The following is a 15,443-nucleotide window of genomic DNA, read 5'->3' as shown; positions in this document are numbered from 1 at the left end:
AGACAAGTATGTGCACACAGCGTCCTAGAACAGGTTCCCCACTGAGGTCCACTGAGGTGATGTTCTGCCCTCTTGTTTCAGCTGTCATATTATAAACAGGTGTCCTTTTTAAAGTCTATTCAATGCCATATTTTTCTAATGTTCGTGCTTTTTTTTTTTTTTTTTTTTGAGACAGAGTCTCGCTCTGTCACCCAGGCTGGAGTGCAGTGGTGCAATCTCGGCTCTCTGCAACCTACGCCTCCCAAGGTCAAGCGATTCTCCTGCCTCAGCCTCCTGAGTAGATTACAGGCACGCACCACCATGCCCGGCTAATTTTTTTTGTATTTTCAGTAGAGACGGGGTTTCACCATGTTGACCAGGCTGGTCTCAAACTCCCGACCTCAGGTGATCCACCCACCTCAGCCTCCCAAAGTACTGGGATTACAGGCCTGAGTCACCATGCCCCGCCCTGTTTGTGCTTTTTATTGATAAGTCTCACTGTTTAAAATGATCCCCAAGCACAGTGCTTGCTGAAGTGCTGTCTAGTGTTCAAGTGCGAGAAGATTGTGATATGTCTTAATGGAGAAAATACAATGTGTTACATAAGCTGTCTCTAGCCATGAGTTATACTGCTGTTGGCTGCCAGTGCAATGTTATTGAATCAACAATACATACTAAATAAGATGTCTTTAAACAGAAACACACATAAAACAAAGTTATATATTGATCAGTTGACAAAAAAGTTATGAGCACAGACTCACAGAAACTTAACCCTGTATTTCCTCTAGGAGGAATAATTTTGTCTTTTAAAATTCAGTGTTCCTGGGAACTTTATAGAACTTAACTACTTTGAAGAACTAAAATCAACAATGAATGGATAAATATTCAACAACACCAGTGCTGGAGAGGATATGGAGCAACTGGAACTCTCATACATTGCTGATAGGAATGCAAAATGGCACAGCTACTCTGGAAACCATCAAGCGTTTCTTATAATTAAATGTATATATCCATCCCATATGATCTAATAGTCCCATTCCTAGGTATTTACCAATATTAATGTAAATTTAGGTTCACACCACAACCTGTACCATGAATATTTATACCAGCTTTATTTTTGATTGCCATAAAATGGAAACAACCCAACTGTCCTTCAATTGAGGAATGAATAAACAAACTGTGGAATGGAATATTACTCAACAATAAAACAGAGCAAATTATTGTACTCAACAACAGGGGATGAATCTCAAATGCTTTATGCTAAGTGGAAGAAACCTGTCAACAGGCTGCATAATATACTATTCCACTGAAATAATATTCTTTAAAGGCAAAGCTGTAGGGACAGAAAACATCTCTGGTTGCCAGGATTTGGGGTGGAGGGTTGGCTGTAAAGGGGCACAGAGGAATATTGGGGGAGAGGGGATAGAACTGTTCTGTGTCTTTTAATTTAATTGTGGTTACACAATTAAATGCCTTAGTCAAAACTCAAAGAACTGTATCCTAAAAAGCGTGAGTTTTCCAATATGTAAATTATATTTTAATAAGATTAAAAAACTGAGATCTGAAAGACGAATCAAAGTGCAATTCTTCTAGTTTGACACAGTGACATCAGAAAATACCATTAAAATAGAGAGTACCCTATATGTTTTACAGTAGTTCTAGTTGATAAAATACTGTTAGTGTAAAATAACCACTATGGAGTAATTTATGTTATACTGCAAATTGAGCAGCGATCTCTCTGAACACATAAAACATGTTTTCTTTTCTCTTGTTTTGTTGTGCCTAAATCTAACATGGTGACAGGAAACAGTTTCTTGCTGGTTTTTTGACAAGTGCTGAAATCTGCAAATCATAATATGATTCCAGTATATGCATTATTCATAAGAGGACAAAACTTTTGTTTGATTTGGATTACCCAGTTTAATGGCAGCTGACCTTGGGATAATATAACAAACAAGACAACAGAGCAAATATGATAATATTACTTATCTTGCTTGTATATGATTATTTAATGATAGGCAACTATCAGAAACAGACAGTTAACTGTTCGTGTCCTTAGAAGCAGAGAGACTTACCATATGCCCTCTTGGAGTGTCTTGAACTCTGATATTTCCCTTTTTTATTCTTCCTTGTTTATAATGGCTTTGCTACATTACCTCTGTTATATTTCAAGGAGCAAAGATGTTGTAAATCAAATCACCATTACATTCTGGTTTATGAAAGTCAGTTTCACCAAATAACATGTACCTAACCTTTGAAATAATGGGCGAGTTGGGCTTTCCGAGACTATTACGTACTTAAGGCTTTACAACAAATTCAATAATGCATATCAGTAGTTTCTCAATAATGTATACTGTAGCTAACACAAAAAAGTCACTCTTTCTCACTTGTATTATATTTTGAAAATTATTTTACCTATATTTTATTTAAGATGTGTTGTCAAAACATCCCAAGGCTATGTATATACTGTGTTCTTTTATAAATAACAAGACTATGCATCACTACAGTCACTTAATAAACGTAGACAACAGTTTGCTTAAAGTACATTGAAAATAAATGGCTCCGCTTAAGATTATCGTGCTATCAAAGCCATTTGTTGGGTGATTAAAGTAGGTGAACAAATTGCTATATTATATATGTTGCAAAAACTATGAAAAGAGCAGCAGTGAAACAATTTGGAAAAGTAAAAACAGTAAATATATCTTGTGCTTTTTCTGTAGAATATCGTGAACTATGAAATCATTATTTTTTACCTTTTTAACAGATGTTTTTGGTTTGGAGTCTTTTAGGAATGTCAGCTTTGATTTGTGTATTTTTTAGTTTCCTTGTAATCCTATCTAACATCCATTAACAACATTTAGAGTTGTTTGATTATTCCAAAATACAAAATAAACTTCCCTCAAGAGTTAATTTGGTATGTAGCAAGTGTTTCTTAAATGTACAAATGGCAACATTGTTTTCCAACAGGATAATTACAACCATGTACAGTATGTTTCCTCATTAGTAGTAATTAAATAATTTACTAAATTGTGCAATAATTCATAATGACACATGCTAACCTTGCTCAATTATAGAAGCCAGTGATAAAAGAATTTCTCGCACACATGCCTAGATGTTATTAGGGTAGTACTTCTTGATTTCTGGAGAAGTCAGCTTGCTATTTTTGAAATACTAAGTAGTGCTGAATTGAAGGAAAAATTAATTCAATTTTTGAGAGTTGCAGCATAATGTTTAGGAGTGCACATGCTAGAATCGGTGTACATGGATTTTTTCTTATGGTTCCACCGGTTATTGGCCCTGTCCTCCTGGACAAGTCACTTAATTTTTCTGTGCCCCAGTTTCCTCATCTGTAGAATGAATGTAATGAAAGTACAGAATGTTTTTCGGTAAATGAAATGATTTTTAAAAAGAGCATAAAATCGCTGCCTGCCACACAGGAAGTTCCAAGGAATGGTTAACCAGTAGGAGAGGTAGTAGCAGCAACAGTAACAGTATTATATAATGATTGGAAAGCCATTTTGATTTCACAAAATTATTTTTGAGGACACAAGGCTTCACTAGATACTAAAAATCTAACAGGAATTTTGGAACTTCTGACTGGAATGCCTAATTTAATCTACCTCCATCTTACAAAATATAGGAAGAGATTTTAAGAGAAGAGTGATTTTTTAAAATGTGGATCTAACATACTGAGAAAACTTTAACCTTTTTTATTAAAACAAAAAATACCCAAATCTATTCTTGTTTTAGTGCTCACAACAGACTTCCACAGTGTAGGACTGGACATAAATAATAGATGGACTTCTGAGAGCAGAGAACAGACTTCTGATCAGACACTGTCAGCCCAGATGAATCCCATCCTATAAGCTGGAGCTTAAATGTGAGCATCAAAACCACTATTGACATGTGGCACAACTGTCTGAAACGTCAATAGTTATAAAATGAGTATTTCATAATGCAGAATAATTGATTACTTTGCTTGACTGAACAGGAACATATTTTCCCTGTGAAAGCAAAATAATGCCAGCATTTGCTCCTGGAACGCTCCTAGCTGCGAGATTTGGATTTCCCAATGAAGCCCACGTTACTCTGCAGTCCTTGATCATGCATGACAAAAATAGGGAAAACCATCTGTAACCGCTTATCTTTTCTCCATTATTTGAAAATATATTTTTAAGATAGTTCTTTAAAAAATAAAATATGGCCTATATATGAAGCATCTATATTAATAGAACTGTCTCAGATAATTTTCAGAACTGAAATGGATGAGATACAAAATCAAATAACATTCCATTTATCTTGTTCATCCTAAAATGCTCTGCTTAGCTTTTCACTCTGATGAAATAACATCCATTTCCAGTTTTATTCTTCCTTGGTGTGCTGTGATGTGGAACTCTTTTGCTCTATGTGTTTTATTAAGTGTAATTTAACTTTATGACTATCAAACCAATGATTAATCCTTACAATAAGACTATGAAATAGGCAAGCTGCAAAGAGATTTATTTTCTGAAGCTCAGTTCCCTTCTTCTACCTCCAATTATTTGTTCAAAAATCATTCTCTGAAAGTGTATAGTTTGCAGAGCTCTGTCCTGGGCACTGTGAGGGAAGGCAGAAGAAATAGCTACAACCTACATTTTGGGCTTTCTCCCCTTCTTATCTGTGTGTATTTTATCTATGGTAAATGCTCATTATTAGTTTCCTTGAGTGAGAAATGCATTTTCTGTCTCTGTACTTTCACAACTGTGTTCTTTTATTTTCTTTACTTTTTTAAGACAGAGTGTTGCTCTGTCGCCCAGGCTGGAGTGCAGTGGCACGATCTCAGCTCACTGCAGCCTCCACCTCCCAGATTCAAGTGATTCTCCTGCCTCAGCCTCCCGAGTAGCTGAGATTACAGGCACCTGCCACCACAGCCGGCTAATTTTTGTGTTTTTAGTAGAGATGGGGTTTCGCCATGTTGGCCAGGCTGGTGTCAATCTCCTGACCTCAGGTGATCTGCCCACCTTGGCCTCCCAAACTGCTGGGATTACAGGCGTGAGCCACAGCACCCAGCCTGTACTTTTACAACTGTGTTCTATCCTCCTTCTAAGAGGCTCTTCATTTTTACTTCTGTCCACCAAGATGTCATTTGGCCTTCAAGGTCTAGCTCAAATCTCCTTCATGAAGTCCTTCTTCTCTTAAAGTTTCAGATGAACCCCGCACACAGTAACCACTCTTATTCTTGACTTACACAGTACTTTATTTCTGGAACACTTCAAGTATGTGCCACACATTCTGCCTTACATTATAAGCATTGCATTTATTTTCCTACTAGATTGCAAGCTCCTTGAAGGATAGACTGATACCTTGATTTTTGTCCTTTCCTCTCGACGTACTAGCACAGTGTACTGCACACAGAAGGTGTTTAGTCATTGCTCATTGGATGGGAACTTTCTCTCCTATAGGAAATAAGACATAAAAAGCCTGCTAGACCACAGGGCCTCTTAGGCCAATGGGCAATTTAATTCTTATCCATCTTTGTGTCCTCAATACTTAGCAGGTGCTTAATAAATACAGTTGATCCCTGAATAATGTAGGGTTTAAAAGTGCTGACCCCCTTGTAGTAAAAAATCTGCATATAACTTTTGAATCCCCCATAACTTAACTACTAATAGCCTACTGTTGACCAGAAGCCTTGCCAATAAAATAGGCCATCAATTAACATATATTTTCATATATTTTGTATGTTATATGTATTATATATTGTATTCTTACAATAAAGTAACGTAGAAAAAATAAAATGTTATTAAGAAAATCACAAGGAAGAGAAATTATGCTTACTATTCATTAAGTGGAAGTGGATTGTCATAAAGGTCTTCATCCTCATTGTCTTCACAGTGAGTAGGCTGAGGAGGAAAAAAGGGTTAGTCTTACTGTCTCAGGGGTGGCAGAAGTGGAAGACAATTCTCATATAAGTGAACCTACACATGTCAAATCGGTGTTGTTCAAGGGTCAACTATACTTGTTTTGTATACACCACACACACACGAGTTTCAAAATTGTAGAACGCTCAGCAAAAGTGCATGCTGAGAAACATTTCAACAAATTTTGATTAATGGTTAACATTTTATGTCAGGCACAGGCTCTGTGTATATAACAATGTAGGGGCTGATGGGGTGGTGATGGTAGTTCCACTTGTAAGCTCTACTGACAGATATCACTTTTTCCTTTCTGTATATTGTTTAATCCTCCTAGTGGCCCTATAAGGCTCTACTCTCCTTATTTGACATATGCTGAAACAAAGGTTTGCTCAAGCTCATACAGCTAGTGAGTGGGATGTAGGCTGGTTTTGAGCCCAACTTCATCTAATGCCAAAGCCCATTCCACCATACCATGGAATTCAAGCAAACAAAGAAGGCTTCTTGGAGAAGTAAGCAGACATGGCACAGCACAGAGAAAGGGAAGAAAGTGTTCCTGAAAAGTGGATGGGGAATGATTCTGAAAGCAGTCACAGGATGTTGGAGTGGTAGGGGCCCATTGCAGTCCGTTCCTACTCCATCAGGCTACAGTTGAGGGGCCTGGTGTCCTGAAAGGTAAAATGGCTTGCCCGACATGATGTAGAAAGCTAATGACAAGTGTGAAACTATCCTGGACGCAGGATTCCAATATTATATATATAATATATATTATATATTTTATATATATATATATTATAGGCATACAGAGCTGTGCAACCTCCACAGAATAGGTGGGTGGCAGGTGCCTCACTACACACACACCAGTCAAGGCAGGAAGGGGAGAAATGCAAACCAAGTCCAAGAGGGACCTCCATTCCTTTATGCCCCCATGCTGTGTTCTCACCCCATTCCTATACCTGGCAGTGGTACAGGCTATATATATAATATATAATATATAATATATAAATAATATATAAATATATAACATATAATATATTATATATTATATATTTATATAATTTATATATAAATATATATTATTTATATATTTATATATTTTAAATATAATTTATATATATTTATATATTATAAATATATATTATAAAATATATAATATAAAATAATATATATAAATATATATTTATATATATTATTTTATATTATATATTTTATAATATATATTTATAATATATAAATATATTTAAATAATATATATTTATAATATATAAATATATATAAATAATATATATTTATAATATATAAATATATATAAATAATATATATTTATAATATATAAATATATATAAATAATATATATTTATAATATATAAATATATATAAATAATATATATTTATAATATATAAATATATATAAATAATATATATTTATAATATATAAATATATATAAATAATATATATTTATAATATATAAATATATATAAATAATATATATTTATATATAAATTAAATATATTTATTTATTATATATGTTATATATTATATATTATATAATGTATTATATATTATATATTATATATTATATAATGTATTATATATTATATATTATATAATATACTATATATTATATATATAGCCTGTACCACTGCCAGGTATAGGAATGGGGTGAGAACACAGCATGGGGGCATAAAGGAATGGAGGTCCCTCTTGGCCTTGGTTTGCATTTCTCCCCTTCCTGCCTTGACTGGTGTGCGTGTAGTGAGGCACCTGCCACCTACCTATTCTGTGGAGGTTGCACAGCTCTGTATGCCTGTGAACTTTACCCTTTTCCTTATTGTGATGATTACAAAACATAAGCCAGTCCTCTGAATTTCCTAATAGGTGTATGAAATATATGGTTCCAGAAATCCCAGAAGCCCTGCACCATTGTCTCCATTCAGTCAAATCTTTCACCTCCAACATCGCATTACACTAATAGCCACACTAATGATTTGCAGTCATCTGTCAACTGTTAGTGAGTGGCAGAGTGCTGCGCAAACATCTTTTCAATGGGCAACCAGACATGTTACACCTTTAGGAATGTTTGGACCGACTCATGGAACTCTACAGTTTTCAGAGCACAGGTCAGCTGATTTGTGACCTTCTCAGAATCAGGGCTACTGTCTTATTCTTGTTTGATTATCCATCACAGTGTCAGTATAATACCTACTCAGTAAGTGTGGCTGATTATGAGAAATATGTGTGTGTGTGTGTGTGGGTGTGAGTGTGTAAAATTGTAGGTGTCTCTTGCCACCCAAATGTAGTCTATTTCACCATATTTCATGGACTATGCATATGTATACATACATGCATATTTCAATCTACATCTATATTTGTTTTAAAATCATGAATAAGGCAGATAAACCACATTAATCCACTTGTCCCGTCCCCCTTTATATTCATAAATAGCAGAGCTCCTTGTCTTACTGTTGCCTTCTGGGTCTCACCAGTATTACTCCATTTGTAAGTGTTCCTTTATGAGAAACTGGCTCCTTCTGGACTCAAATTTAAGCAAGGCTGTGATCTCTTCTAGGTTGGTTTGTGACATGTCCATAGCTTCCCAAGTATCCTTGCTTTACAACTCTCTGGGTCTGACCCTATTGTGTTTATAGGAAACTTGGTCCCCTGGCTCTATGTCAACCAGAATGGCTCAACTCCTAAAGGTCACAGTGCAGTGGTGGCTAAGGATTCCATTGAATCAAGCTGCCTAGGACCACATTAACCTTTCACTGATCCCTTTCTTGTTCAGCTATAACAAAATTAATTGAATTAGCAAGCAGACACACACTGGAGAGACAGACGCAGGGCCTGGGTGAGACAAAACCAAAATGCTGTGCCTTACATGCATCAGCAAACTTTGAAATCACCTTTGTCCTAGGAGCCACTTGCAGATTTGGGATAAATTTGCCAGTCCACTGGTTTGTCATTCACCCCAATAGCATTATATCTGTGATTTGGGGTGGCAAAATATGAGATCAGAACTTGTGTGGTGAAAAACAAAATATACTCTCATAAAGTCAAGTATCATTTATTTAAACTGTAACACAGGAAGATTGGCACCAATTTACTAATGATACTACAGTCTAGACTCCTGGAAAAATGCACCCATCTTTTCCCCTAGGTGTTTTTGGGAACAACTTGGCATTAGAAGTGTCTCTCTACTTTCTCGCTAAGTGACAGATTCGGTGTGAAACCCAGCACACAGGAACACCACGTGGGGCTGTGACCATCCTGGGAGACTCTGAGATGAGTTACATGTGTTTATAAATATGTTGTGTGCCTTCTTTTTCTGAGATTAGCCAACAGAAACCTTTGAGCTGCAAATTAATATATAACAAACTCCCATTCCTGGTAAAGAAGTCCCATTCTGTTTAATTATCTTCATGTAAGCAGTATTACTTTTTTTTTTTCAGAACACTTGGTAAAAAGAAAGAATATGTTCCTTAGCACTGTGTTCTCCCTCACAGTCGGCACTCAAAAGCATTTATTTAATAAAATCCAAATGATTATTCCTACATATTTATTGCATTTTAATATTTTATTGTATTTCTACATTTTTTTTTTTTTTTTTTTTTTTTTTTACCTTGAGACAGATTATTTCTCTGTCACCCAGGCTGGAGTGCAGTGGTGTGATCTTGGCTCACTGCAACCTCAACTTCCTGGGTTCAAGTAATTCTTATGCCTCAGCCTTGCGAGTAGTAGCTGGGATTACAGGCATGCACCACCACGCCTGGCTAATTTTTGTATTTTTGTAGAGATGGGGTTTCACCACGTTGCCCAGGCTGGTCTTGAACTCCTGACCTCAAGTGATCCACCCGCCTTGACTTCTCAAAGTGCTGGGATTACAGGCATGAGCCACCATACCCGGCTTTTACATGATTGTATTTTAATATATAGTGGGTAAAAGTTTGTGCTAAAATATATCATTTATGGCTCCGATTTGGTATTATTGAAGGGAGATGTCCCTTCAATATGGGAGATGTTCCCTTTTACTCCTGACTGATTTGTTTGGTTGGGGACTTATAATGTCATAGAAAATGTGCATTTTGAGTGGTTAAAAAAAAAACAGCCTCTAGTTTTTACTCTCAAAGAGCTTTGTGTTAATATAAAGAACAGTAATATAACCTGGGTTAAAAGCTGAAGACATTTAATAGAGGCATGTATTACAAATAGCATCTAGCTACATTGGAAGGTTAGGACTTCATATCTGAAATTCTGTTGCTCATTAATTGTAGGAAGTGAATGAAATACATCTCTAAAGGGCAAGGTCAGTATTACATTATTCTGGAAATGTCTTTGTTGAATAAATGTGTAAATATTTCAGATAAGTACTTGAGATTATATTTCTATTGGGGACATATCTATAGAATGAATGATTCTACTTATAACTGCAGGAGCAGATGTCATGTTACATGTTGTTCCCAATGACTGATTTCATTTGAAATGATCTGGAAATAAATACTGATTACTAGTGATGTCAGATTATTCACCTTGGAGTCAGATGTCCGACAGGCACGCTAGAGCTAATAGATTTGGTTATTTTGAAAACATTGTTTTATAAAGCAGGATACTGTTTTAAAGTAGCATTGTGAATTATCCGAGTTGTATATCTGGGTTCACTTGCACTGAGTAGGGAAGAACATACTTACGAGGATGCAGTCTCCGATGGTTTTCCATCCTTTAACGATACAAAAGAAAGAAAATTGTACCTGGGACCTGCTTATAGGATAGCTTGGCATTAGTCGTTAGCACAAGGGAAATCAAGAACCAAATTTGAATGATGGTGTCAGTGTAACTGAGGGGCGTTGCCTCATTGGGAGATATAGTTGCATCATAGGAACATGGTGTGATTTAATTTCATAATTGTAAACATCACAGTGGGTATGGTTGATTCATTTGAAACTCTTGTCCACTTTGCTATGGCTGGACAGCTGAGTTAACATGGGTAGGTCTTGGGTTCACATTTTTATAATTTCTTTGTAGTTTGTTTTGGGGAAAAAATCTTTAAGAAAAAAACTGTATTAGAATGAATTTACCTGAAATCAAACTTTTATAAAGCCATGGCTTGACTGAAGGACAACGAACTTTATTGACCTTCTAAATCAGAGCGCTGTATAAATGTTTGGAAGACTCAATTTTGCCTTGAAAGGGGGCTGGGGAGGGGGTGTATGAATCCTTGTTTTCTACAGTGCTGATTATTTGCTTGTGTTTTAAATTGTGCCCCAACTCAGGGGCAAGAGCAACTCACTTACATGGAGAAAAAAATATGCTAGAATTATCCTTGCTTAATCATCATGAATGCAACAGCTAATAGCCATCTGATATTTTAAGTTGTGCGTGGCAACAGACCAACAGAAAAGCAAGCAGAATGAAATTTCGTGAAGGAACCGCAATAGGTACGCAAACTTGGCTTTTCAGAATTTTTTTCTGTTATGCTCGGTAGTATAGACACCCTGACCAAAGTTTTAAACAATGCAGACTCTGGGTATGTAGCATCTGAAATTCATCGTAAAGAGATTGATCTGTAAAATAATAACATCATGATTTACACTTCCATAAGGACAGTAAAAAGAATTAAGCTTCAAAGTTTAGAGGGAATTAAGTCTTAGTTGCATGTGAAAATGTACAAAGTTCACCTTTAGAGGTCTTTATTTTCTGTCAGAAATACCACAGTGTTTCATTTTTAGGGTATGAAAACGATAGCTTTTCCTACTTGTAGATGCGTTCTCTGGAGAGATATGAAAGAGCCTGGGAATTTAGCGGCTCAAATCAGCTGGCAACTGGAGTTCATTTAGGTGATTCGCATACAATTTCCGGCTTTCCTTGCGGGTATCAGTGGTCTTTGACGCGGGGAAGGGGGTCGGGGGGACAGGTGTAGACCAGGACCTTGGTTATTGGTATAACTGCCAATATCCAAGGGTTGCCAAGGGTTGGGTGGGCGGAGTTCCCCCGCCCAGGCCGAGTCTCTCCAGAAAGACTTCGGAGGAGCTTACTCCACTCCCCGGACGGTCCCAGTGGCTTCGTTCTCCACGGCCCAGAAGGGGGCCGTAGCTTCCGATTAGAGCTGGGGCGCTCTAGGAAATGAGGGTGACCATAGCTCCCCAGACCAAACCTGTCTTTTCCACCAACGAGCTGGCGCATTTATCGCCCCCGAGGGCTCCGGGAAACCAGCAGGAGAGTGGCGTCGGGTTGCGAGCCTCTTGCCCCACCGAGTGGGGGGAGAAAGTGGTCAGAGGAGCGTTCCGCGGGGCGCTGCGTGCAGAAAAGCGACCGGCGGCCACAGGTGATCCCGAAGGCGAGGGGAAAGCAGGCGCCCGGGCGAGGGCCCGGGGCGCGGGAGGGCAGGCCCGGCCGGGGTGGGCCAGCGGAGCCGCCGCTGCTACTCACCTGCCCGCGGGGGCGGGGCGGGGAGCGGCGCTGGGGCGCGCCTGCCTCCCGCCTCCCGCCTCCCGCCCCGGGAGGAAGCGGAGGGGCGCGGTGTAAACAGAGCGGCGGCCGTGATGTCAGCCGGTCACATGGAGCCTCTTATGGCTCGGGATGGCTCTCGGCGGGCGGGCAGCTGCGGCAGCTGCTGCTGTGGCTCGGGCGGCGGCGGCGCGGCGGCGGCAGAGGGGGCTCCGGGGTCGGACCATCCGCTCTCCCTGCGCTCTCCGCACCGCGGCTTAAATGATGTATTTTGTGATCGCAGCGATGAAAGGTGAGCCCGGGCGCCCCACCGGGGCCGGGTGGGCTGACGGCTCCGGGGGGCGGGGAGGAGGGCGCGCAGGGGGAGGGGTGGGCGCGCCTGCCCGAACGCACGTACTGCCCGGGGCTCGGCGCGGGGGCCCCGCCAGGGCCTTCTGGGCCACCGCCGCGGCGCCACCTGAGCCCGGCCACGGGATCGGCCTACCTCCGATTGGGGGGCAAAGGCGCACGGGGTGGATCCCCCTCTGCTGCCCCCTCCGGCTCCTGTCAGTCTCCTGGATCCGCTGGGCACCCGGCGGGTCTCCCAAAAGAAAGTTTGCCGGGAGTCGCCGCGCTTCGGAAAGGAAGGGGAAGGTCTGCGGAGTTCAGAGGAAGCCGGGGACGCCCGCGGCCGGTCCCCAGGGCCCGCACCCGGGACAGCTCCGGCCTAGGTCGGGGAGGCGCCGCGGCCGGGCAGGGCCGTGCGTGCGCGTTGTCGCGATGTCATCCCCGGGGACTGGTCAGCACCCCAGGCCTTGCGCCCTCCCCCTGAGGCCCCGAGCGCCTCAGCGGCCGCCGGCCGGGCAAGTGCCGCAGGTCCGCGCTGTGTCCCGCGCTGTGTCCCGCCGCGGCCACTTCCGAAAGCGCGCGGGCCGGAGCGAGACGGGCGCCTCGAGTGTGCCAAGACGCTCTCGGCGGCCCAGGGAGCTGCGGCGCAACCCGCTTGACACTTTGGCTGGTGGATGGAGGTGGGGAGGAACTCGGCAGCCCACGGGATCCGCGGGCAGGGGCGGAGGTTAGTCCGTGGTGAGGGCCGACGGGCGCGGGTTAGTCGCGGCCAATCCTGCCGGGCGGCCCGGCCTTCCGCCCTCATCAGGACTCAGTAGCCGGGCCGGGGGCGGGAGGGGAGGGGGATGTGGTTGGAGGGAGGACTGGCTCTAGGTCCTCTCAGGTGAGAAGGAGAGAAACCGTGGCAAGTCAGGGAACTTTCTGATGGGAAAGCTAAAGTTTGGAGGTGTGCAGGAAGTCGCCCGTGCTGCCGGAGAAACCGAGACTCGCTCTTGGGACGGTTGCAAACAGCTCCGGAGAAACTCAGCCCGCAGCACGCCGCCCGCCGCCCGCCGCCCGCCGCCCGCCGCCCGCCGCCCGCCGCCCGCTTGTGCGCCCGCAGGTTTCTCGCCATGGATAATCTGCCCGAGCGGCTTCGCAGGCCCGGCCACCAGGCTTGGGGATTTAGAGCCCCATCTGTTTGCGGCGGACGCGGCTTCCCTAATGCGCAGCAATTGTGCAGACCCAGACTGTCCTGCGGGTCCTACCCACCCGTGCGGGCGCCAAGCGCTTGTTAAACGTTTGCTAGTTTGGGGTTTTGTTGCAATCTGGAATGAAGGACACCAGTTCGGTATCTTCGCTGGGTTTACTTTCGGATCACCGAGCTTTGCCTTTCTTCACTAGAGATTGGGTGGCATCTCTTTTATTAATTATTAACAGGCCGAAACGTACTGGACGTTAAGATGAGCTGCTTGAGATGAAATCTTTCTATATAATGTGCCCACAGCAAATTTTCTCTTTTCCCCTGTGGCTTTGAGGGAAATGGGATTTGATCATTTTTAGAATATGCAATTCATATAAGTAAAAGAGAGGAAACCTCCCGTGATCCGCGCTCTTAAGCACTTAAAATTATTTGGGAGGAAAAATTATTAAGATTTCTTACCGACTTCTTATGTTAAAAAATCTATTTTCCCCCACCCCCCAAAAAAACTTTTATGCTATTCCTGCATTTCATTAGCCTTGTAAGTGTGAAACGTCTTAAATGCTCTCTGCAGTTAAAGTATTTTTTGTTTTTAAATTATAAAATAGATTTTGCTATTTGGAAGATGTCAATGCCAGTCTTTATCCACTTTGTCTAATATAATTTGTGTTGATTGGGGGAAAGGCGAGAGGCTGAGACATTTTAAACTGCTTTCTCCCTTAATGAACAGTAACCACCCACCAAACAATAAGGAAAGTACGTTTTAATATTTTGATTTAAAGTTGATGTTTCCTAGTACATAGGCTTTTGCTTTTGTAATTCTACAAAGTGAAGTTCCATACTATCCCTTGCTAATAGAATAATGAGAATCACACACGCTACCCCCACACATTTGTCTTGGAGTGACCTCTGTCTGCCATAAAATAATAGTTTCATAGTATTGTGCTTTGAAAAAAGTGCCTCAGAAGTACTGGCAATGCAATTTTTCTATAAACTCAGCTGCCTGCGAGAGAGAGAGAGAGATAGGTAGAGGACGAGGGAGAGAGAATGCATCTGGACAGTTAGAAGATTTCACTCCCAATATCATAATATCCTGAATTTTAATGGGATTATCTTGCTTTGGTGCAAACTTAAGCTGAAAAAGAAAATAGTTTGTGGGAAAGTGAGGAATGCTGTAAATGTTTCCATATCAGATTTAAGAGGAAAAAACTGGCTTAGAATCTTATTAAATACTTCCCTATTGCCTCTCAGTTTTAATAGTTAAATTGGTTCCATGTGTAAGAGAGTTTGTATAACTAGATTTTTCGTGCAAAACAAATACTATTTACAATATAGCTTTTTGGTATGTGGATGCATGTGGACAAGGGAGGAGAGAACAAGCCACCATAAAAGAAAGATTCTCTTTGTTGGCTGATTTACTGATGTTTTTTAAACATCAGTAAATCAGGCCCTTTGAACTCACCAAAGAAGAAAATCCTTCCTCTGCATTAGTTGTCAAATAAGTTTAGGCTTAGTTTCATGCTCAAATGTAATAAATCTTCATTTGAGCAACTCTAGTCTCATCCTTCAATTTTGCTTTTGTTTAACAACAAAATTCCAATACCATTTGGATTGCTTCTTG

The 15,443-nt window shown here is 40.8% G+C and overlaps 1 protein-coding gene and 1 long non-coding RNA gene across 6 annotated transcripts in view; one reads left to right on the top strand and one right to left on the bottom strand.

Annotated features, from left to right (window-relative positions):
• Window positions 1–15,443, top strand: part of RORA (RAR related orphan receptor A) — a 735,085-nt gene that overhangs the window by 622,930 nt on the left and 96,712 nt on the right. Inside the window, exon 1 of one of the 5 annotated variants that reach the window (XM_054451120.2) lies at window positions 10,835–10,855. The exons of 1 other annotated variant lie outside the window; for it this stretch is intronic. In XM_054451120.2, coding sequence (XP_054307095.1) covers window positions 10,852–10,855 — 4 coding nt within the window. In that variant the 5' untranslated portion in view covers window positions 10,835–10,851. Of the gene's footprint in view, window positions 1–10,834; window positions 10,856–11,116; window positions 11,307–11,728; window positions 12,194–12,405; window positions 12,608–15,443 lie in introns of those variants that run through there. 3 more of the 5 variants (XM_054451118.2, XM_054451116.2, XM_054451119.2) reach the window with 3 other exon arrangements.
• Window positions 1–15,443, bottom strand: part of LOC129014112 (uncharacterized) — a 96,053-nt gene that overhangs the window by 34,605 nt on the left and 46,005 nt on the right. The window contains exon 5 of the long non-coding RNA XR_010123962.1: window positions 5,797–5,861. This is a non-coding gene — a long non-coding RNA (uncharacterized LOC129014112). The remainder of the gene's footprint in view (window positions 1–5,796; window positions 5,862–15,443) is intronic.

Source organism: Pongo pygmaeus, chromosome 16 (genome assembly GCF_028885625.2).
Source record: "Pongo pygmaeus isolate AG05252 chromosome 16, NHGRI_mPonPyg2-v2.0_pri, whole genome shotgun sequence".
NCBI lineage: Eukaryota > Metazoa > Chordata > Mammalia > Primates > Hominidae > Pongo > Pongo pygmaeus.
Note: the sequence above shows the minus strand (reverse complement) of the source record. Positions and strands in the feature narration are given on the sequence as shown.